At 33.6% G+C, this 23329-nt stretch overlaps 1 protein-coding gene across 3 annotated transcripts in view; it reads left to right on the forward strand.

Annotated features, from left to right (window-relative positions):
• The window catches only part of LOC143240792 (dystroglycan 1-like), a 53390-nt gene that overhangs the window by 20010 nt on the left and 10051 nt on the right, over positions 1 to 23329 (forward strand). For all 3 annotated transcript variants that reach the window (XM_076483854.1, XM_076483853.1, XM_076483852.1), the window contains one exon: positions 20099 to 20240. In XM_076483854.1, the coding sequence (XP_076339969.1) occupies positions 20099 to 20240 (142 nt within the window). The remainder of the gene's footprint in view (positions 1 to 20098; positions 20241 to 23329) is intronic.

Consider the following 23329-nt stretch of genomic DNA (forward strand, 5'->3'; position numbering starts at 1 on the left):
TTTAATGAATGGAATGAATCTTGATATTCACTTTACCTTTTGAAGTAGGATATTTTAGCTGTAGTGTCTGAAGATAGGACTTTAGGAACTCATCAGTATTTTGTAAGATGTGTATTTTTCAATACTGTTTTAAGGCTAATGTTTGGTCGGGAATTACGTTGGTCCATCCCTCATCTCGAATACTAAAATAATATTTTACTTTTGTAATTAATGAATTATTGCTCGAGTATCTGTATAAATATTAGATATACTGGCATTCAGTTTGAACCAGGGGCGTAGATCCTGGGGGTATAGGTGGTATACATCCCCTTCTTCATTTTAGGTGGGGGGTATGGACCATACAATCATTCCCCCTACAGTTTGGTCTGTTGAATTGTTTTATTGCATCACAGGCCTTCAAATTGTGTTTGTTCTTGTGATTCTCGTGTTCTTACCAATCGAATTACATAATTAGGCCTAAATGTAGGCTTTGTCAGTAACCGAAATGTACATTTTTAATATAGGCGTGCTTCTAAGCTTTACGATCTAAGCGATAGTTCGTAAGTATCAGTCAGTAGGCTTAAGTATACATGCAAGTATAGTGGAAACAAGATTACTCTGTGACATGTTTACAGCTTTCAGGTTCACGTAATCAGAGATTACCAATTTGCCAATTGAACAGTTCACATAAGTGGTTGCAAAAACATCCCCCCCCTCATTGGGTGTAAAAAATCTACGCCCCTGGATTGAACAATATGTAGATCCTGTTGTAAGAAAACGTTTTTAATCAATGTAAACTTGTTTTAATACCAAATTTATACAGATTAAACACAAAAATAACCACTAGTAAACGTGGAGTTTTTCATATGGAAGAAGTTGCGACTCGTGCTGTAAAGGCTACAGAAAACAAGGGAAGTGTAAAATTATTTATACAGGGTGTTCCAAAATTGTATACACACTTTGAATGATTATAAATACAATGTTTATCAAGATATATCTAGGTTTTATAATCCAAGTTTAAGAAACAAGTGTAGAATCTTTGGAGTTATCGCAGGTGTTCGAACTGATGACCGTTCTGATCCAGGCACTGCTGATAACACGGACAGATAGAATTGCAAACTTTACGAATCATTTCATTTGTTATCTGGGTGCATTCTCTTTCAATTGCTGCTCTCAGCTCATTGATTGTTGCAGGTTTTGTGCTATAAACTTTGTCTTTGACGTATCCCCATAAAAAAAAAAAAAAGTCCAGAGGTGTGAGGTCTGGTGAGCGTGGGGGAAATTCAGTGCTACCTCTTCGCCCAATCCATCTGTTCGGTAAATTTTCGTCAAGATAGGCCCTCACATTATGATGGTAGTGGGAGGTGCTCCATCTTGCTGGAAATAAAACTCCTCGTCTCCAAATTGTTCTCGAATGCGTAGCACAACAGATTCTTGCAGCAAGTTTAGATAAACGAGACCAGTGACTGTGTTTTCGAAAACGAATGGTCCAATTACGCCCAACGCTGATAATCCACACCACGGTGTAACCCTGGTAAGTTTACATGGTGTTCAACCGTAACATGTGGGTTCTGAGGTGCCTAGTAGGTGCAATTGTGGCGATTAACTGATCCTTTTAACTTAAATGTGGCCTCATCACTCCAGACAATTTTGTTTGGAAACTGTGTCTATCCTCTGCAGATTTTGCCAGGTACCACTTACCAAATTCAACTCTCGGTCAGGATCATCTTCATTGAGGGCGTGGACTAATGCCAGAACAAAACTTTTCCAATGAACGCCCTTCAACATGCGATGGACGCTCGATTTTGGGATTCCTGTCTCATGAGCCTAACAGATTTTCTTGGACATCGGTGGAAACTTTCCAACTGCTCTGCTTCTCGTGTGGGGCTGGTGGACGGCCGCGGTCTTCCAGGACGCCCTTTATGGACGTTTTGAACAGTTCCATTTGTTACAAAGTTATCTCTGCGAGTAATGGTGAACCGCGTTGGCGATCTGTTTGAAACTTCCTTTTAAACCATCTTTACACTTCAGCTACGTTCTCACACTTCCAGTAACACTTTTAGGTAAATTTCCTTTTCTCAAAGCTTAGTGTTGCTTCTGTCATAACTTCAAATCAGTTGCACCTGCAAAAAAAGAAAGTTTGAGTGAGTTATAATCATTCAAAATGTGTATACATGTTTTTGGTACACCCTGTATAAATAACAATCACAGTTCGTCAGATCTTTTAGGTTTTACAGTACAGAAGCATGCTAATCTTTATATTGGAGGATCTGAGATCGCACATGAACCCAATCAAAGTCCGCTGAAAACGAGTGAACATTTCAAATATTGTATATTTTAATAATATTTTTTTGTAATTTGTGTCCGTTTTGTCCATGCAAGGATTACAAAAGTTAGAAAACATATTTAAACTAGCCACTTCATTTAAAACTCGTTTAAATAAATGATTTGGTCTAGCAAATCACTGGAGATAGAGCATTATGAAGGTCAACTTGAATATTTATTTATAAGGTAAAACTTCTCTAAGTTGGCTTAGTTTTAATGTAATTTTGATTATTTTATTCACTTTCCAACCGATTTCAAGTTTTGTGAATGTAGTTTATTTTAATTTGTTATTATGTAATATTAACAACAAATAATTTCATTTTTCACGTGCTATATACGTATAACCCCAAGTCCACTTTTGAAGAATGCCATTTAGGTCACGAAACCAGTTAAAAAAATAAAAGAATTAATATATAGCCGAACCTTTCTTTTTAAGTAGTATAATTTACTTTCTAGCGTCAACATAACATTGGTATTATATCGTAGTATTTTTTGTTCTGACCAAAATGTGTTTGTGTACCTTTTTATTAGGTGCGCTATTTTATAGTGTTTACAAACCATACCTTTATCACCTCCATCAGTTTCGTTTTCTTCCTAGTTTGATTGTAATCATTTCTAAGTAGCAAATATTGAATAATTTATTCCCGAAGAATTAGATAAACGAACTCGTTGAATTATTCAAATACTCTTCGATCTTCGTTTAAAATTCCGGAAATATTACACAAAATGCTAACGTGTAATCTTATTTTAATCAAAATTAACAAAAACTTTTTTAAATTACGTATTTTTATTAGCTTTCAACTAGGACAGATGGCGCTTCAAAATAAAACGACGATAAGTGTCAAACGTCAAACTAACGAATAAAGGAAATCTAAAAAGGATTACCAAAATGAGATCTCGTTTAGTATATATATAGCCTGAGGCGTTGTTTCTATGACAGTCTCACATTAAGGATACATTACATAGTTTAAGGACACATTTTGCACTAATTTCAGTGATAGTTGTAACTAATGTCTATATTTCTTCAGTATCTTGAATAGGAAAAACAAAACTGCAAAGCGCGGAATTTCCACCACCATCTGTTGTGTAGCATCCTTTTGATTAGGCGCCCCCACATGTCGAGTTGGTTCCATAAAGACTTGTGTAATATGACTCATCTCATACAATGAGTCAGCGGATGTCGCTTTTCGAGACAAGATTTCTGCAGCTCCGCTATCTAGTGAACATTACTTTATTATTAGATGTGTAAAATTCATTAAATTTATTTTTTCTTCCTTTGTTATTCACATATTTGTGTACATCCTGGTATGAACCACGCTTCACATTTACATCTATTCATAAGATAATACGCAGTACTCCTTCCTAATCTGTATATGTAATTTTTCAACTTTTGTTTAAAGTCATACAACAGATGGATGCGTCTCAAACTCGATAACAGAAGTTTTTATGCAACCGGCACGCCGTGTTTAGTAAATGCAAAGGTTTTTCAGTTATGTACTTAATTACAGCACCACAGTAATTATGGTAGTTATGATTAACAATAACATCCGGAATAGTCTTTCAGCAGCGAATTATTTAGCATACAAGCATAAGACTTGCAAAAAAAAAAAAAAAGAGAGAGAATTCTACTGATTTCACGGAACAACTAAATGTTGCCTTCCTTACTTGCGATTAAAGCACCCATGCTGACAGTGGTACTGAATATGTCAATGTGTTATCTTCCCAGAATCGCCCGAATCTTTGTCGCAAAGTTATCCCTTAGTCGAGGAATGACAGCTATGTTAGGGTAATAAACCCGCATCTATAATAAAAACAGCACAACCAACTGTCAGCAGGATGAGGTCGTGGTAGCAAGGGTTGATAGTGGAGCTGAAAACCTGGCTTTACGAGTGATTTTTATGTGAAAAACTATCAATGGAAGTACATTTAGGTTTATTCATGTTATTTGTACAGACACTTTGAGTAATCTGTGAGAAAATAACAAAGTTGATACAACTCCAGATTATATTCATGTTATTTGTACAGACACTTTGAGTAATCTGTGAGAAAATAATAACAAAGTTGATACAACTCCAGATTATATTAACTAGTTGTAGAAACGGTAATCCTAAAAAAATGATTTTTAGAAACAATTGAAAATTTGATATTTTGACGGACGTATTAACGAGATAGTCCATGCAGTAAACATGATCGTGTAGTCTATAATGTTTGAGAGCTTTCAACATGCATGACGTGGTTAAAGAATTCAGTGATTGGAAATCTCGACCGATCGCCAGTATTTTATTGTTAATTGTTTTCGGAGCAGTTGTTCTGTAGAGCTGTTATGTATGTACATATTTAAATAACGTCACATGCCGTCAGTCTGAGTGCCTAGTCTTACACAAAGGTTTGTGAACACGATTGCCTTACCCGTAATGATGATCTGTTTGTGATAATCGTTGTACAAACAATTCACAAACTGTAGCTGTTATAGAAGTAAAAATACCACGAAATCCTAGTCTTCATGACACGTGTAAAATTAAACTTAATTTAGCAGAATACATATCAAATATTATGTTTAACTAGTAAACAAGTTTTTTTGTTGTCAGGAGTTACGAATCTGTCTCATTATACTTTAGGCTAAGCAGATGTGGGTGAGTCAAGCGTGTGGTCATACGATGATTTTGAGTGTTTTTGTTATAATAAGTTTTAGATGCTGCGTTACTTGTTAATCCGCCCTTCAGTTCCATGCGTTTCACTTTTCTTTACTGTAGATTTATATGTTCGACTTTTGTGGGTTTTTTTTTTTTTGGGGGGGATGGATGGCCAGTCAGCAGTGCTACATATTATTGGCTTGCCGACGACTGGCTTATGTATTTCCGTTTGCTTATGTCAACTTTCTCAATTTCGATGGGACTTGCATTTACTGTTAGATAGGGACTACCCATAAAAAAGGAATACAAGTCCTTCCTTGAGTGAAATTTCCTTTACATTTGTTTGTATTATTCGTAAAGATGGTGAAATGGACGTAAATGTGTCTCGCGAAACACCTTTAATTTCCATTTTATTGTAACATCTTCCTCATCTTTTGATCATCCATTGAGGTTTATGATAAAACATTGTCCTGTTATCTTTTAATAGTGCACCGAGGTTTTATTGTAACATCTTCCTCATCTTTTGATCATCCATTGAAGTTTATGTTAAAACGTTGTCCTGTTATCTTCTAATAGTGCACCGAGGTTTTTTATTGTAACGTCTTATATTTTAATTATACAGTGAAGAATATAACTGAAGAAAGCTTTCAAAAGAGCCGTGTAGGCCTCAAAAATAGGTCGGGGTTCGGGGGAGCTTTCAGATGTGATTGAACCAATTTTTAAATCTATTACTTAAAAATTAAATATGTAAATTGTCACTCCAAATAGATGATACCAATCCTTTTGCGATTTTTTTCAGCAAGTTTTCACCGCAGTTTATTTAAGTTTATTTTTGCTTATGAAATTAAAATGACCTAAACGTTTTTAAACATTTAACTGTAGTATTTTTCATGCAAACGTTTCATTTCCGAACGTATGCACACTGTAACTTGTTACACGCACATTCCCGGATGTATGCTTGACCTCATTGTAACACCTTGATAACATCTGTTGATAAACAAGTTCAAGACGAAACTACCTAAACAGATCGCGTTGTCACTGGGTTTTTTTCTTTTTTATTGTTTTATAGATATTTTACCTGGTGCATTACAGGTAGGATATTTTTGTTGGACTTGAGGGCCACAGTCAAAATGATTATAATATAAAATGGTATAGTTGTTCTTTGCATGTGTTTTTGAAATAGCTCTCTTGAAAAAGTTAATCTTTTATAAACTTTGAGCTTCATACACAGTGCATGTAGATCAACTAAAACCTCAAGTCCAAATATACGTATTTATGTGGTGTACGTCTTTGTAACAGTTTAGTTAGATTTTAACAAAATTAATATGAACTGTACCTTACACTGATTAGAAAAGTGTTCAGGTGTTCTGTTCTGGTTTGAATAATAAATCAACTACTTGAAACCCTACTTAAAGTAAAACCTCAAACCCCAATCACATATTGGCTCTGACAGTCACATCTTTGATACTTAATTGCTATTATAGGAGGTATCATACGTATATTATAGTTGTGATAACAACTAGTCATTCATTAACCTGCAGTGAATCCTGAAATTTTAAGTCTTCAGGTTGAGTTAATGTACAACCACAATGTTCTCTATTTAGTGAAACAACTTGCAGTATTCTTCAGTGAAAGGGTGTCTGCTTCTTTCTAACTGCAAGATAGTAACTTCTCAGTAATTCCTGCCTCAGGTAGGCTTTATTTTCCCTTTTACAATTTCTGTCATACTTAATTCCCCCTTTATTGTTACTGAAAACTGATAAAAATCACTATGAAATAAGAAATATAAATATAAGGTGCTGTGATACCTCTTAATAGTTGCATGAAAAATTTGCAAAATACACTTTAGTTCAATAAATAAACAAGATTTTAATCTCTTATCACATGAATAACAGAATTTTTTTTCATTTTTAAAACATGCAAAAGTATGTAAGACAACAGTGGCTTTTCACTCTGGATTTTTTTTTGTTTTTTGTTGCATGGACAAGGTTGATTTTGATCAGTGAAAATGTAAGTTGAGTCTAATATCTGAAATTCTATTTTTGAGGATAGGGTTTGGGATAATTCTTGTAGCTTATGATCTGGCAAATTAGAACATCCAATGACTCAAACTATTTTATATTTATGTTATAGAAACCTGGTTGTCTCACTGTATTTCTATTTATTTAAAGATTAGTGGCAGTATATCAATGTAGTTTTCTAACTCCTCTGTGTACATAACTGGTGAGCTTTTTATGTATGATTTTTGGTTTGTTAAATTGTCCACTTGTTTTATAGATGTGTACTATAATACTTCAGTGTTTATTTAATGCAGGGGGTTGAATCATAGTTTGTAAGAATGATTTGCATATATTGATGAAATGGCTTGTTGCCAGCAGCAGTTTAACACATGGATAATTTTCAGTCATTCAGTGGTGAAATATTGCAGTGGATATCCTGTCATTAAAAAAACCATGTAACATCTATTTTGAAAGAAAAATATTTGTACAACAAAACTGTCAGATGTAGAGCCAAAAAAAACAATTCCTTAGAAAGCCCTGTTTTCTTCACAGAAGGTTCCTAAAGAGGCATGGTCTGAGATTGATCTTGGTTCACACACAGTTTGTAACAATGAAAACTACAATTCCACATGTAGTCATAGCTATCAGATTAAGTAAAATGGACAGTGGAGAAAGTAGCTACAAGGGCAGCAGGGTATCTGGAAGATCACTTTATAAAGTACAATAATTCTTCAGTATGTTCATATTTTGTTTATTGATAAGCAGCACAAAATTGGGCCTTAGTAGATCAAGTTAGATGTCCAAAAGGAAAACAGTCCTTCTGTGTTTTTGTTGTTTTTAGTGTAATGCTATGACTTTATCTACTTATACAGATATTTTTCTTTGATAATTTCTTGTGACATCACAATAAGAATGTGATAATTCTTTCTTCACTAAATTTATGTTTATTTCCCATATGACATTAGGTTTATTCTTATTTTCTATGGTGTTGGGTAATCTGCTTATTTCCAGACTTCAAGAGGTTCATGTCAAGTTTGGGGAGAATCTCCTAGTGGGCTTTAGAAGAGGATTGGATTACAGCTTGGATATTGTAACAGCACTGGTACTCAACTGTAAACTTTATGCAGTCTCATTGCTGTAGATTTTAATTTTCTTGTGTATTGATTTATAGCAATAACTACTTGTAATTAGTTGTTGTTTTACAAGTTTTTCTTTATTAATATACAAGTCTTTGTGTAGTTAATTACTTTTAGCCTCAAGTTGTCACTACGTGTCATCTGAAGTTCTCTAAGTCAAATATATAAACACACTCACACCTACAAGGGTCTATCAGTGTAACTATTTATCCATGTATGCTAAGGGATTATATAATAATTAGCTGTTTTACATTGTTTTACTTGGTTATTGAACTTGTTTACTACAAATAAAACTGTTCTTGGAAAGAATGAGGAACAGCTATACCAGCACAGTCTACTTTAGAGGACTTAACTTTATAAGGGTGTAGTAACATTTCTACTCCATTAAGATGTCAATTCCATTTCGTCATGAAAGAGGCTACATTTTCAAGTCTGTACCAAACAGTATAATTTTAAATTTTACAAGGTTTAACTTCTTTCAGGTGGTAGCAATGCTGTTACTTCCTTAAAACACTGTAACCACTTTTAAAAATATCAATTGATTGCTACCAACATAAAATTATTTGTTTTGATATTTTTGCTTCAAAACTTGGTAAAGATCAAAATTATATTACCACAAATTGTATGATGTGATTACAGTTACATACATACAAAATTGATTAATAAATCCTAGGAAAAGTAAAAACAAATTTTTATTGACTCAGTATAATCTGGATTTTGAGAAGTACAAAAAGAAATAACAAAGTTATGGAAGTGTTTTAAAAAATCCTTGTCAACAGGTAAGAAACTGATACATCACTACACACAAACACTTAAAACTGAATAAATTAGCCAATATTTATCGTATAAACTGATATGGATAATGTTACTAACTTCAAAAGTAATTCCACCTGTTGTGAATTTTATAGGTTTGTTCTATTCAATTTGGGCATTCAAAATTTAGCGTTACACAAATGGAAATTTAGTATGCACTGAATAAGAAAATGAAAAGAAAAAAGTCTAGTGTAAGTTACTCTTTAAAAATTCTTTTACAGACAGCTTTGAATCTGTAGTCACGAAAACATTTTTTGGAACAGTTACAAATGCTATTGTTAGCCTAAAGATTTTCACAAAATACATTAATTGTGTTTAACCTGTTGACTGCCAAGTATTTCAGCTGCTACCGCAACTTCGAACCAAGTTCAAAATACAACTCTTATGCTTCATTTTGTAACCTTTTTTCGCAACGCCATTTTGGATCGAAAGTGAAACAATATGTAAGTAGGTCAAATGCATGTATGGTGCTGACATCTAGCGTTGAAGTTGGTATTATTGAGAACGAATTAACTTGTCCGTGGCACTGTGTTACCGATCGGCTTGGATGAGTTATCTCGTCTACGACACTGAACAGGTTAAAAATCATACGTTGTAGCACATACGATATGGAAACGCTATACCGATGTTCATTGATGTGTAGTGATAGTGGGGTAAACTGCCATACTCGTCAAACGTATCGGTTGGTAAGAGAAACCGTCGTAGATTTCTAAACTTTCACTACATTTCAACTTTTTTTCTTTTTACCGAGTACCACATTTTTGCACAGCTGCGCAGCATTGCCAACCGGATCTTTGATATTTATAAAATGTAATTACATGGCATTAAACTATATTTAACTTCGACCTTCCTAATTGACACCCAACAATATGAAAATACACCAAAATTGTCGTTTATTTCAGTTGAACGCTTTTATGGTGATATAAAAAGATGAACTGTACGAATGAAAATTTTACAAAAATTAGAGACTTGTATTTTTTTTTGTTTTTGAGAATACTGTGTTTTGCAGACGACGGTTTAGGCGTCAAAAAGTCCACAGTGTGTTTGCACTTTATTAAATTAATTTTGAAAGGTTCACTGACTGTGAGTACCCGTTTAAATAAGCAAGTCTCTGACCCCTGCTTCATCTTTAAAAAGACACATCAGTCGGGGTGTATCACAGTACTTATCAGCTCTACAACACACATTTCACCACTTATCTGTATGTATATGTATTGGTATGGAAAGCATCTAAAAATATAAACATTTATGTGCGAATGTACGACTGATTTACTAACTTTACTAATTTTATAAAGGTGTCAGTTTCCTCGCACAATGAAACATTTTTGAATATTACATGAACAGTGTAATTACTTCATTATAATAATTTCAGAAACTAGTAAAAATGTACTGAAAATCATAAATCATCATAAGTATAGTGTCCTTATCTTATAACGCTATGTAACACAAGTTTTGTTCCTGGATAGTATGTGTTATTTCTTAATTGCTTATGTTGTAAAAGTGCAGAAAATGGTCATTGTTCCCTTCAAACTTTGCTTTTGTGATTTGGATAATGAAATTTAGAAATTAACCTATTTTCTATGTAAAAACTGGCAAATTTGCACATTTTCGTTTATATAAGGTCTGAATAAAACATACGAATCAAGATTTACACGTACTTATACTAAAGTTATACAAAAATAAACAATGTTTAGAAGCGAATAGTTCTTTGAGATTTGCGACTGTATCAGCCCCAAAATATAGTCTCCCTTCATGTTTTCGTTATCCGCTCCCAGGTCACAAAAGCAAAGTTTGAAGAGAAAAATTGGTCTTTTTCATTTACTTTAGGCATAAGCAATTGGGAAATAACATTCTGCCCAGGAATAAGAAAAAATAATTTTATAAGTTGCGTAATATAAGAAAAGGTTAACCCTTATCTTTTCAAGAAAAACCTGCTTGCGTACCAATGCTATTATCGTGAAAGTTGCCAATATGCGTTTGACAGTATAGTGAGTACTTTTATCTCTGACAGAAGTAATTTCTCTACATATACCTGTTTAGCTACTTATTTAATAAACTTGCAGGTTAACTTTTAATAATTGGATAATAAATACAATAGTACTTCAATTTTCTCACAGTAGTCTTTCATGCAGAAATTATGTTTTGGTGGCAATCTTAACAACAGATCTGCTAGACCAGTTTCTCTTACAGTTCGACCACTGTCTTCTAATAATGCAGTGCAAGTTCCAAAGTGATGTTTTCTTAGTGAATAGTATTCCCAATGGAAGGACACTTGCTTAGGGTCATTTCATGTTAACTGTTATTTGTATTTTAAAGATGGTTTTTCTTCATATTAATAACATCCAGGAAGACATTGAACATATTAGAAATAACTCATTGTTCTTTCGATGTTTGTCCCTTTCTTTCTTTGAGATATGATCATATACAAACATCTTAGATTCTGAAATATCTAAAACAACGAAGCTGGTTACAATGAAAAGAACAAAGGGTTTTATATATATACAAGTGATGGATATCTAGAAGCGGTCCATGTATTATTGGTAAATTCTGCCCTACTCAATACGTTGTCAAGTTGGGTACTTTTTTCATAGTCGTTTCATCAGCAGTTCTGCATAGTAACTAACTAACAGCACTCAAAGTTTGGATGCCATCCACGTGTGTACCACATGTCTATTTCTGTAGTCTGTCTGAAAGGTTTTTTTTTGTTTTTTTTTTCCTTTCCCCTCTCCTCCCCTCGTCGCGTCTCGTATTTCCTCGCCAGTAGTATATAGTGGCATTTTACTTTTTGGGAAATGATTCATATGTCATTTAAAACTTACGTAGCGGATGGTTTACTGAAACAACATAAAAATATGTGAAGCTTTTGTCGTCACTTTTTAGCTAGACAGAAAATATTTAACTTTCAAAAGTACATGCATAGTGAAATGTTGTGTAGTACTGATTTACATTCTGATGTCAAATTTATGAGCTACAGTACTGTAAAAACTAGTGCACTCTTTCATGGCTCTTGTGTTCTGTAGTATAATAATTGTTTCATGAGTGTGAAGTTTAATAGTGTACACCCGCTTTCGTCTCGGATCTGTTGTACAGTACGACTATTTCGGTACTGTGAGAAACCTAATACTGCACTCGCTTTTATGTTTAGTATACATAATTAGTGCTTTATTTCAGTGGCGAGTTTTATTCTGTACCGCAAATACCTTTAGAATTTTGAGAGAGAAGTAACTTCTGTACAAAACATTTCGACTTTATAAGTAATAAAATGTATGTTACTTGAAAAATCAATACATATAAAATCCGCCTGTAGAGTTCGGCGAATGTTTGTACATATTGTATATAGGAGAGGTAGTGAGTGTGTAGTATGTTAGGAAACACTGTGCTATTTACTAGCACTCTTATAAAGTTTATCTAGTTTCTGAAATATACCAATTGTTATTGTAACGGTTATTTAAATTTAACTGAATTATGTGTGTTAAATTTAATATACAAAAGTCCAAAAAGTAAAACTAACATTGTAATAATCTTGTAACCAAATTTTCATTTATCAGTACATTTTATATGGAAATAAATGCATACGTGTGATAAGTTTTCTTGGAAACTATTTAGAACTGTTTTAATATTTATAAGTTGCGTGGATTTCTTCAAAATTAAGTTGTTCGTGCGTGAAACTGTTCAAGTAATTGAATATCTAAATGATTATGAACCACTCGGTGGGGACTTGATTCTACTCGCGGACCAAATTGCTAATTTTAAGTCAAAGATCGTAGATTCTATAATTTTGTTCAAAGCCTGAATTGTATGTCTCTCCGTCACACGTTGAGGGTTGTTATAAATAGTACAAGTAATATACAAATATTTCTTCCATTTAAAACGTAATTTTTTAAACAATATTTTACAAACGTGCATGTAAACTTGAGGATTTTTCTTGTGACATGTAGAAGTTTGACACAAAAGTGATTTCTTATCTCTTGCCCTGGTTTTATAAGCACTTGTCCGAAAAATATGAAATAGCTAACGTTTTAACTCTAGCAGGATACAGTGGAGCGCCGTTAAGCCGCGGTATTTGGGGGGTCAACCTGCTTAACCGCGGCTAAAGTGGTCCGCGGCTTAAACCTTTGTGACTGAAAAGCCGAAGTCGCCAACAGTTCCGCCGAGGAGTCTCATCCGGGCCATTGCGTGATCATTATAATATTAATGTATAGACTATTCAGATACAATTGACAAGTGCCGTTTTAACACAAACGACCAATGCATTGCGATGGTTCGCTTTTCCCCTTTTTAATAAATAAAATAGACAACACAGTTTTGATTAAGATTTATTAATAATATAAAGATTACAATAAAAATAAACCTTTTTATTATAAAATTTCGTCTTCCCGTGTTACATGCGGGCCGCCATTTTAACTCTCGTGGTAACGATATTGTGCAGTTGCATAAATTATTAAATTTTTAATACCGAATTTATTAACTAGCAGTTAAACAATAAGAAAAAACAAATAAAATACATTTCAAACCATTTTATTTCACATTTTTAAAAACATAAATATAAACAAAAAAGTTAGTTTCATGCTGAGTTATGAGAAACTTAAAAAAGCCAGGTAGTAGATTTAATACATCAAACATTTTGGGACAATACTTGCTACAGCGGCTTAAGCGATTTCGCGGTTAATTGGTCCGCAGCTTAATGGCGCTCCACTGTACTAAGCACTGTTTCGGTTCTTTTCTATTATACATTAAATATACTGTCTCTTCTGCTACTGTTTTTTACCATGGTACCCTGTTTTGTGACACATGGTGTTATTACCATGCTATGAACACATCAGTTAAAGACAGTTTGTTGGGATGGTGTACACACAGCTAAAGCACAGTGCATAAATGTTTAATGATACAAACTGGTAATCAGTTCAGTAATAAATTAAGATTCTGAAACGTTTCGTATCTATCAGTAGTGACTGAAATATTGTACGAGTATCTAGTTGACTTGATAGACACCAGGTGACAGAAATCTCGAATATTTTAAGACCTTGTATTTAAAATTGTGTGTAAAGAGCGTAATTAGAGGGTAGATCACGTGAACTTCAGTTCATTCGCAGCGGCTGAACTTCTACACAAAATACACAAGTGTTTCTGTGAAAGCGTATATGCACAAGTTATTTGGGACTGCACGTGTTGTGAAAGGCCTTTCAGCTTACTGATTAATAGTATAAGTAAATATTATTTATTTTTTATAACCGTATTTCGCATTGTTTTAGCACGAAATGTGTTGTTTATATTTTCTATACAATAAATGTAAAATGAAAACACAAAAGAGGACATTTTTTCGGATTCATTTATATTGAACATTAAAAGAAAATGATACTCCGTTTAAGCCTAATAAGAACCCTTATTGATGGTATGATCTGTGCTTTGGACGATTAGAATTTCTTGAATGATTTCAAGTACTAACAGATTTGCATGAAGCTTAAGTACTCGGCAATATATGATAGTACTGGACATTTAGTACAAATACTAGCATTGACTGAATTAAGGGATTTGCACCTATATTTGGCAGCCTTGCCATGTATTTCAAACACACGCGTGTACTTTACCCCCTGCATACTAGTATAAATAAAAACAAGCTTAAAAACCACGCCTGGAGTGCTGACATCCTTGGAAATGCCTGGCATCATTTAATCTCCCTCAAGACAGAAAGGCGACTTTGCCTCATTTATCTGCAAGGAACACACAAATATCAACTTATTGAGTATCGTGGTTTGTACTGCAAGTGTTTCCATGGAACTGTTGAAAATTAAAGCATGGTGCGTTTAGAAATCTGAGTCGTGGAAGACAATATAAAAATATTAACGGATAACTTGGAAAAACTCGCATAACTAAAAACCTGTGCATATATAGAAGATTGTTTAAGAAGCTGTTACTGATTAGATAAGTGACCTGCACTCGTTTAAATAAACACGACTTCGCCATGAAATAAAATCGTTTGTTGTTTTTTTCGTAGCTTTAATTTCATCTCGAAATCGTGCACACAAATAAGCAATATTTATGAGTAGAAATTATCGTATCATTTGTCAGTGTGTGAATAGTTCGGTCTTTGCTTTGCATACATACATATAATCAGTGTGTTTATGTATTAGTTGTAGGTAGACAGACCAGAGAGGTAAGTTGGTAGCACGAAATACGAACGAATGAATGGATATATTGGTAGAACATACTGTTTGATAAACATACGTGAGTGGATGGATAAATGAAAGAAAAGCGGTCATGGATCGCAATTTGCAGGGAAGTGTAAGAACTGTCATGTTAACCTCGACGTCACGAGTCTTTTGAAGTTAAGAAATCATTAGTTTTTACGATCACTCAGCTGACAAACGTTCTATCATATGTCAGTTCAGCATCATTTTTAGGCATGGTGTTCACTTACTACATGAAGTGAACCACCTGTCGGTGACTTAAAAAAATATTAATTTGGAGAGAGGGAGAAATAGATGGAGGTCAGGGGAGAGGTGAAGTCGTAAGCCAGTAGATCATTGACCCAAATTGAACGAGAAAGGCCTCCGCGTTCAGTTAACCTTTTTAAAGAAGTGGTTAACGAAAAATATTTTCCTCTCGCTAGTCTTTACGTATAGTATAGAATCAACATTTCAGAGAATTTGTGTTGAAGTAAAACAACACATTTTTATGTAATCTATCACTGTATATATGATTTCTCTATCAAACAATTTAGTAAATATTTCTCATCACAACAGGGGCGTCCAGATTTATAGACGACTAAATGAATGTCTACCTTTTGATGCAATGTTTTTGAATTAACGTCTATACTAATAATTTAAATGAACTCGTGGGATAAGTTAATTTACGTAATTAATCTTTGATCTTTAAAGTATGTTCTCCAACACTGTAATACTTTTGAGATTTTATTTACCAATTACAAAACCAAGAAACTTTTCTATGTAAATATATAATATAACTTGTTTATGCAGTAGTGTATTATCCCTATTGTTAAATGGCTTGGCATGGCTAGGTGGTTAGGGCACTTACTCAACTCGTATATTTCCGTCCCAACAAACATGCTCGCCCTTTCAGCTATGGGAGCATTTTAAGGTATGGTCAATCCCACTATTCGTTGATAATAGAATATCCCAAGAGTTGGCGGTTGCTGATGATGACTGTCTTCCATCTAGTCTTTCATTACCAAATTATGGACTGCTAACCCAAACAAGTCTTGTGTAGCTTTGCGCGAAATTCAAAACCAAATCCATTATTTCTGTTGGTCTTATTGGTAAGCTTCGTAATTAAATTCAGATTCAAAAATTTCAGTGTAAAACTTCTATTACGTGCGTACAATCCTTTAAAGATAGGTATGTAATAAACTCCAGCTTAAAATCTCTTATTATTGTTTCAGAAAACTAAAGTAATTTAAATGTTTTACTGCCGATTTAATATCAAAATGCTTATCCCTTTTCATCAGTAGTTTAATTGTTACATTTTGATTTGAAGATGGCCAAACTATCATCAGTATGTACTGTGTAATGAAGTGGTTTGAAAGTATCTTGATCTTCATCCAATCATCGTTTGTTATGGAAACACGAGCAACCTAGCCATTATTGTTGTAATCTTTAAACCACTGCTAATTCCAATCATAGATGTTCTATGTACACAAAAATAATTTCGTAATAAACTTTAATTTTGAATAAATAAATCATCTACAGGAGGATCTAAAATTAACTGTAACACAAAACTAACTTTTACAAAGAATATTAACTGTAACACAAAACTAATATTCTTTGTAAAAGTTAGTTTTTTCTATAAATCTTTATACACTAGCTGCATTGCCATTTTGGCCTCATTTTAAACGTTTTAATCCTGTTTGAAAACAATGCTATCGGATACCGTGGTTTGGTTTTCGTAAGTAGAACAAGTAAATATTCTAGGTAACAAGCCATTAATTATTATATTGGAGAATTTTTTAACCCTGTGCGCTGTGTAATCCGTATAAAAATATCTACGAGTGATTCCACTAGTTTTTAAGTTATGTTCGTAACTTAATTTCTCTAGTATTAGTAGGGTATTATTTAACATACCAAATACCATAGTATACTTCATAGGGTATTATTTAGCAAAGCAAATACCACACTATACTTCATATTTTTTCGTAATAATAATAATACCTTTTCGTGTGTCTGGTTAAGCTATAAAACGTATCCACATTTATAATACAAGTCATATTTTTATGTTCACTTTCCTTATATATATATAATCCTCAGCTCTACGCAATTTCATAGCAAAGCTAGTTCCATTAGAAATTTTGGGATGACACTGTTTAAAAGAAATATTACAAATTAATTTATTGGGTATTTTTAAGTAAAATATTTTGGTTGGGACTTGTTTAAGAACTAAAATTTTTTTAGTTATAGAAAAAGCAAACAGATGGAGCTATTTAAGGGAAGTATCTTTTATCCCCGTGTTTCAGGGGCTGGTCGTGGTTTACTGTTTCACTGTGTGGAAGTGTTTTATCAAAAGTTGATCGGCCCAGTATGGCCAGGTGGTTAGAGCATTCGACTCGTAATCTGAGGGTCGCGGGTTCGAATCCTCGTCACACCAAACATACTCGTCCTTTCAGCCATGGAGTCGTTATAATGATAGTCAATCCCACTATTTGTTGGTAAAAGAGTAGCCTAAGAGTTAGCGGTGGATGGTGGTGACTAGTTGTCTTCTATCTAGTCTTACGCTGCTAAATTAGAGACGACTAGCGCGGATAGCCCAGGTGTAGCTTAGCGCGAAATTCAAAACAAACAAAAGTTGATCGTTCTGTCCCCGCTTGTATGAAATCTTAAACCAAAATTCCATAAAATAATAATAAAATACCATCGTCCTAAACGTTAAAATAAGCATTACACAAAATTCAGTTCATTAATAATACACATCACAAATACTATAATAAAGTACCACTAACTTCAAATAACATTAAACTTATTGCCAATTTACCTAGTAGAAAAAACCCTGACGTTCTGGAATTATGCTCGCCAGGTTTTGACTCTTACACGACCTTGGAACACATTCTATATAATACAGTATCATATAACACTGATATTGTATTGTCGCAGTGTGATTGAAAGGTGATCTTATTTTTACTAACAATATTAACTTTTTTGTTTTTATGTAGTTGCTGTTCTAACATAAACCTCCTAGTGAAGCAATTGTATGTTTTTATTAGAACTACATATATTCATCAGTTGAAGTGTACTTTAAGTCAGTCTTAACTTGGTTCTATAAAACAAAAAGTAATAGTTTATAAGTACAGTAATGCTACTAGGAGTTTTCTAAAAATTGTTTACAATTTGCAAAGTTTTGTGTAAAAATAAGTAATATGTTGAACGCAGGAAGATTAACCTTTCATTCTTATTACAATTGTTCCATCAGTGATATGTCTGTACGTTATCTATATGATGACAGCTTACAAACAGTGCAAATAAAACTTCTTTTTGCGTTTCAAATTATTAATTATCATTTAATATCAGATATGGTCTGGTTGTTTTGGTTTGACAACTGGACAGTGAATGGGACTGTTTGAGAGGGTTAATCAACTGTTTTATTGTTATAACATAAGTGGTTGAAATTTATTGCAGCTGTATATGTTATAACGTTATTGAGTTACACCTTAAGTACTTGTATGAATGGGACTTTTAAACTAATCGGCTTCTTCAAACCAAGTGAAACGCAAGTAATTCTTCCGTTATTTGAAGTCGGGCTCCTGACAAAGTGATCATCAGGAGGCAAATGTGACGCGTTTTTTCTTACTAGTGTATTCCAGAAGACCAAAGAACACTTAGCATTGACTGGGAATGTTTTAAAATACCGTGTTGTTCAGTGTCGACAAATAACTAAACAAAGAAAATTAGAGTTAGAAAAGAACAACAATTGGACATTCAGTATGTTTAATTTAATCTGAAAGCCGTTTTTTTATAGATATTTCATACATTAAAGAATTACTACTTGTGTACGCCTTTATTATCTGCCTAAGGTATTGGTTATCAAATATATTAATCTGTGTTACGCGCTCACTTGGATAAAATATACACAAGGAACTTAATTTCCTGTAAGAAAAGTAGACATGGCAGAAAGATCTATCCAGGATGTTATAATTCGTTTTTATTTGTTTCTAACTCGCGCTATTCCTTTGAAGAGGAAGATGGGTCTATAGTGTAGCAAACAGATTTTATCAGCTTGCTTCCCGGACTACTTAGCTAAGTCTAATCACTTTTCTTTAGTGTGAACACAAACTAAGTATGGTAATCTAAGAATAACATTTCCAGAACCGAGTGTAGCTGATAGACATATAGTTACTTGGGTAACTTCTATATTAGAGAAGCCTAACAGACATTATATGGATTATACGTTTTGTATTTTAAAGTTTATAAAATGTCATATACGACTGATGTATAATATGTATATAAAAGTTGAGCCCTTAATTATTCTAGACAGTATGTTCTGTATATAAAAAGTTATTTTTAGATTGTAATTTCAAACATTATCATTAGCAGTTTTAGATTTTCCGCATTTGAATGCTTTCCAATATAATTGTTAATATGAGCAGTCATTACAAAATTCCAAAAGTTACCAATGGCTGATGCGTTTAATATAATAGTGTTTTTAAGCTGGATTTGCCAGACGACCCTGCGTCCGGGCTTTGGTCGTCGCGATTCTACATTCTCTACAACGATGAAAAAACTTTTGGTGTCAATTCGTCATACTTCATAACAAAGATGGTATGTGTACCTTTCAGACACCCCGAGGACTAAAATTTTTTTTTAGATGTTGACCGCCCAGGTAGCTTCTGACTCACCATTTGAGGAACACTGATCTAATAAGTTTTTGTTGTTTTTTTTCTGGCCCTTTTATGAAATAAAGTGGGTGATGAGGAAACAGCTAACCTGTTTTAACTTTTTACTCTCACTGCAGACAAAGTACATTTAAATCGAACTGCTAACCGTTCCCGTGGAGTGTTGTTATTTATTACTTTTCACCCGTGTACCTATGTCAAGATAGTAAACACAAAAGTTACTTTTTTCTTGTTCTTCACATAACAAAATGACCTAAATTCAGAGAGTGGTATAGGCTGAAAGTCAAGTAGAACTTAATTTATAATACTCTCTCTGACAAGCTGAAAAAATACCCTACAAATACTTTTGTTTTTAATTATCGACTTTTCCTCCAGGTGGTGGAAGCTAGTGAATCAACTCTCCCAAAGTGGTTGATGTTTGATCAGAACAACCGTACTTTTCTTGGAGTTCCAACATCTAATGACCAAGGGCAGTATTACATCAGCGTCAAAGCTGTTGGACCACCCGATTTAAATGGTAAGATGTTTTGAAGCCAATTTTAAAGAAGATTTTGTTGTTGGAAAACACTTATTATATAATTATTGATACCCCATTATTTTTATAATAGTAAAAAAGTTTCTTAACAGTGTATAATAAGTAAACATATGATGGAAATAGGCTTAAACAATCTACCAGAACTTATGGCTGCTTCGAACTGGTACATTTCCTATGTTTGTTAAATTTATTTAACAACTTTGGAGTAAGATACATTTATAACTTTGACATTAGGAAATTTGTGTTAAATGAACAGAAAACTTTCCTCGTACAAAGTTTTTATTTTTATTAATTAGGTGTATGCATCGTTTTTGTCTTAAGTATTCTTTTCAAGTAAAGCAACAGATAATGAATTTTTAAGAGTATAAGTTGTATTATCGAACAGTACTCGTAGTTTAGAATTAACAGGTAATCACAAATAATTTCTACGTAATATACATATGAAACTGAATTTTATTTTTGCTGTGCGTAAAGTTTGCACGTTTGTTTCATCTGCATATATTGACTAATTGTCATTAATCACGGTAGCACTTAGTATGTAGGGATAAGGCGAGAGATAAATGATCATCGCCTCCAGCCTATTATTCTATGACGCTTAAAAATGTTTTTTTGTTTTTGCATGTTTCATGATTACCAGTTCCATTTCTGTTTGCTAGATGGCAGCACACTACTCTTGTGTATCGACCATTGATGATTTTTAATTCATAAATGTCTACCAAAATAATTTCAGTTAAACTAAAGAAAAAGTTAATCTGAATTAGTATTAAAGGTATCAGCAAGATCAATTATTCCTGCAATTGACAGATCTTTGTACATTTTTATTGATGATGTGAATTTGAAAACCAGGTTCTTGATTATCAAAACAACACATCATATAGTGGTCTACTTTTCTTCACGTTTCTAGCAGGCCTAAGCCTGACAGGTGCGTGTGTGTGTGTGTAGGATTTGTATGATGTCTTTCCTATTAATAGACATAATCCTAACGTGAAGGAATCCATCGTATGCACATGCAGTGAGTTGAGGGTGATGTTGGAAGGCTGGGCTCAGTAGATATCCTCTTAACATTTGTCCAGTGCTCTGAAGGAACAGTTGGGGGTCAGGTGTAATCAGAATTAAAGTCTGACAAAATTAAAATATTAACTTTATATAGTTCCATTGAATTATTAAAATATAACAAATGTCACTTATCAACCAACTTAAATTGTTTAACAAAAGAGGGGAAACAAGTAATACTTAACTTTTCAAAACATTTTATTATGATGTATGAATGACAGTACCAAAGAAATAAAGAAACAAGGTGGTGATGCATACACAAAACTCCCTACAAGAGTAGCCACTGAGTCAATGTTACAAGCTTAGTTGCTGTCAAACTGTGTAGCACTATTCAGTTTAATTGCTTTTATTCAAACCTGAATTCAAACACCTGACAGGAACTTAATATTTAGTTATAGATAAAAGTTATTCTTGTAAATATTTTCCTACTTACGTGGGGACATTTGTAGGGTTTTTTGTGTATTTGCTCCTCCCTTGTAATTTTTACTTTTTTTTTGCTTGTGATAGTTTTAAGGTCCTAAGATGATCTGTGAGCTTCCTCAAGTTAGGTTTAACTAGTAAAGGTATTCCCACTAGGTGTGGTATTTAATTGGCTTTACATAAATGATGGGCAGCATGTGTGTGTGTCATTTGAAAAAAAATTGATAAATTGAAATAGCTGTCACTTTTAAAGTGAGAAAATAAAGTAAGGGATTTATGATTACTCTTAGTTATACCCAAGAAGTGAAAGTTTCTGGTGATCAGAGGTAAGAAAATTGAGGAATCTTTTGTTAAGGACAGACTTGCAGAGTCAAGTAACAGTATATATGTATACAGTGTTGAAGATTCCATACTAAAAGCTTTTGTTTTGTAGATTACAGCTATAAAACTTAGATATACAGTTTTCTGTATAACTCATTGTTTAACTATTTGAGTGACTATTGCTAACACTAATTTTATAATTTCAAAATCAATAATTATCAGCAGCCAATAATAGATGAACATTGAATGACTCATGTAGAAGACTCATTGCTTTTTACATTATAGTTGGGTATCTTCAGGGTGCTAAACCCTATATAATGTATGGAATGATGGAGTTAAAAAAGAAATCAATACAAATGATGTTAAATTTTATCACACCATTCACAGAATTCACTACCTTTCAATCAGGGAGGAAAAACACCCCAAAACAAGCAATAAAAACATTGAACATGAAAAGTGACTGTTAGTATGTAGTTTATCATAATTTCATGATCATGTTAGTGTAGGCATCAATGTCGTGTTACTAAGAGTTTAAGACTTGCATACAAGAAAAACCACATTGAGTCAAAATGTCTCAATTATTAGACATTTGCTATGAGATTGGGTGAATTATTAACAACCTCAACCATTTTGTATATGTACATTCTATAGCGTAACATTGAATTTTAATATTGAAAGTTGTGCGAATGACCTTGTGTATAGATGTTATCCTTATATACTCTTCAAAAAAAGAAACACAAAAGGCAAAATTTGAGACATAATGTTAGTAAGTTTATTCCAGGTAGTTATGTATGACATGTGTGAAACTTTGCACATTCACTGCTGAACATCCAAAGTCTGCAAAGGCAAAGTCCACGCTCACTAGTTGAAGTTTAACGTCACTCAACGTCAATAACAAGTATGGCCCTCGTGAGCATCAATAACTGCTTGGCATCTCCTGCCCATGGAAGCGATGAGATGACGAATCACATCCTGTGGAATGGCTGTCCACTCAGCCTGCAAAGCTGCTGCAAGCTGAGGTAGAGTCTGTGGTTGAGGTTGTCGCCGTCGCAGACGTCGGTCCAACTCGTCCCAAAGATGTTCGATGGGGTTTAAATCTGGTGATCTGAAGGGCCAGGGAAAAACGTTGATGTTGTGGTGTCTCAAGAAGACAGTGGTGAGTCAGGCTGTGTGAGGACGGGCGTTGTCATGTTGAAAAACGTCGTTGACGTTCACCATGATGGGTTGCACATGGGGCCTAAGAATCTCATCGACGATTGTGTACGGTCTGATCGGAA

The sequence above is a fragment of the Tachypleus tridentatus genome, chromosome 13, assembly GCF_004210375.1.
Source record: "Tachypleus tridentatus isolate NWPU-2018 chromosome 13, ASM421037v1, whole genome shotgun sequence".
In the NCBI taxonomy this organism is placed as follows: Eukaryota; Metazoa; Arthropoda; class Merostomata; order Xiphosura; family Limulidae; genus Tachypleus; species Tachypleus tridentatus.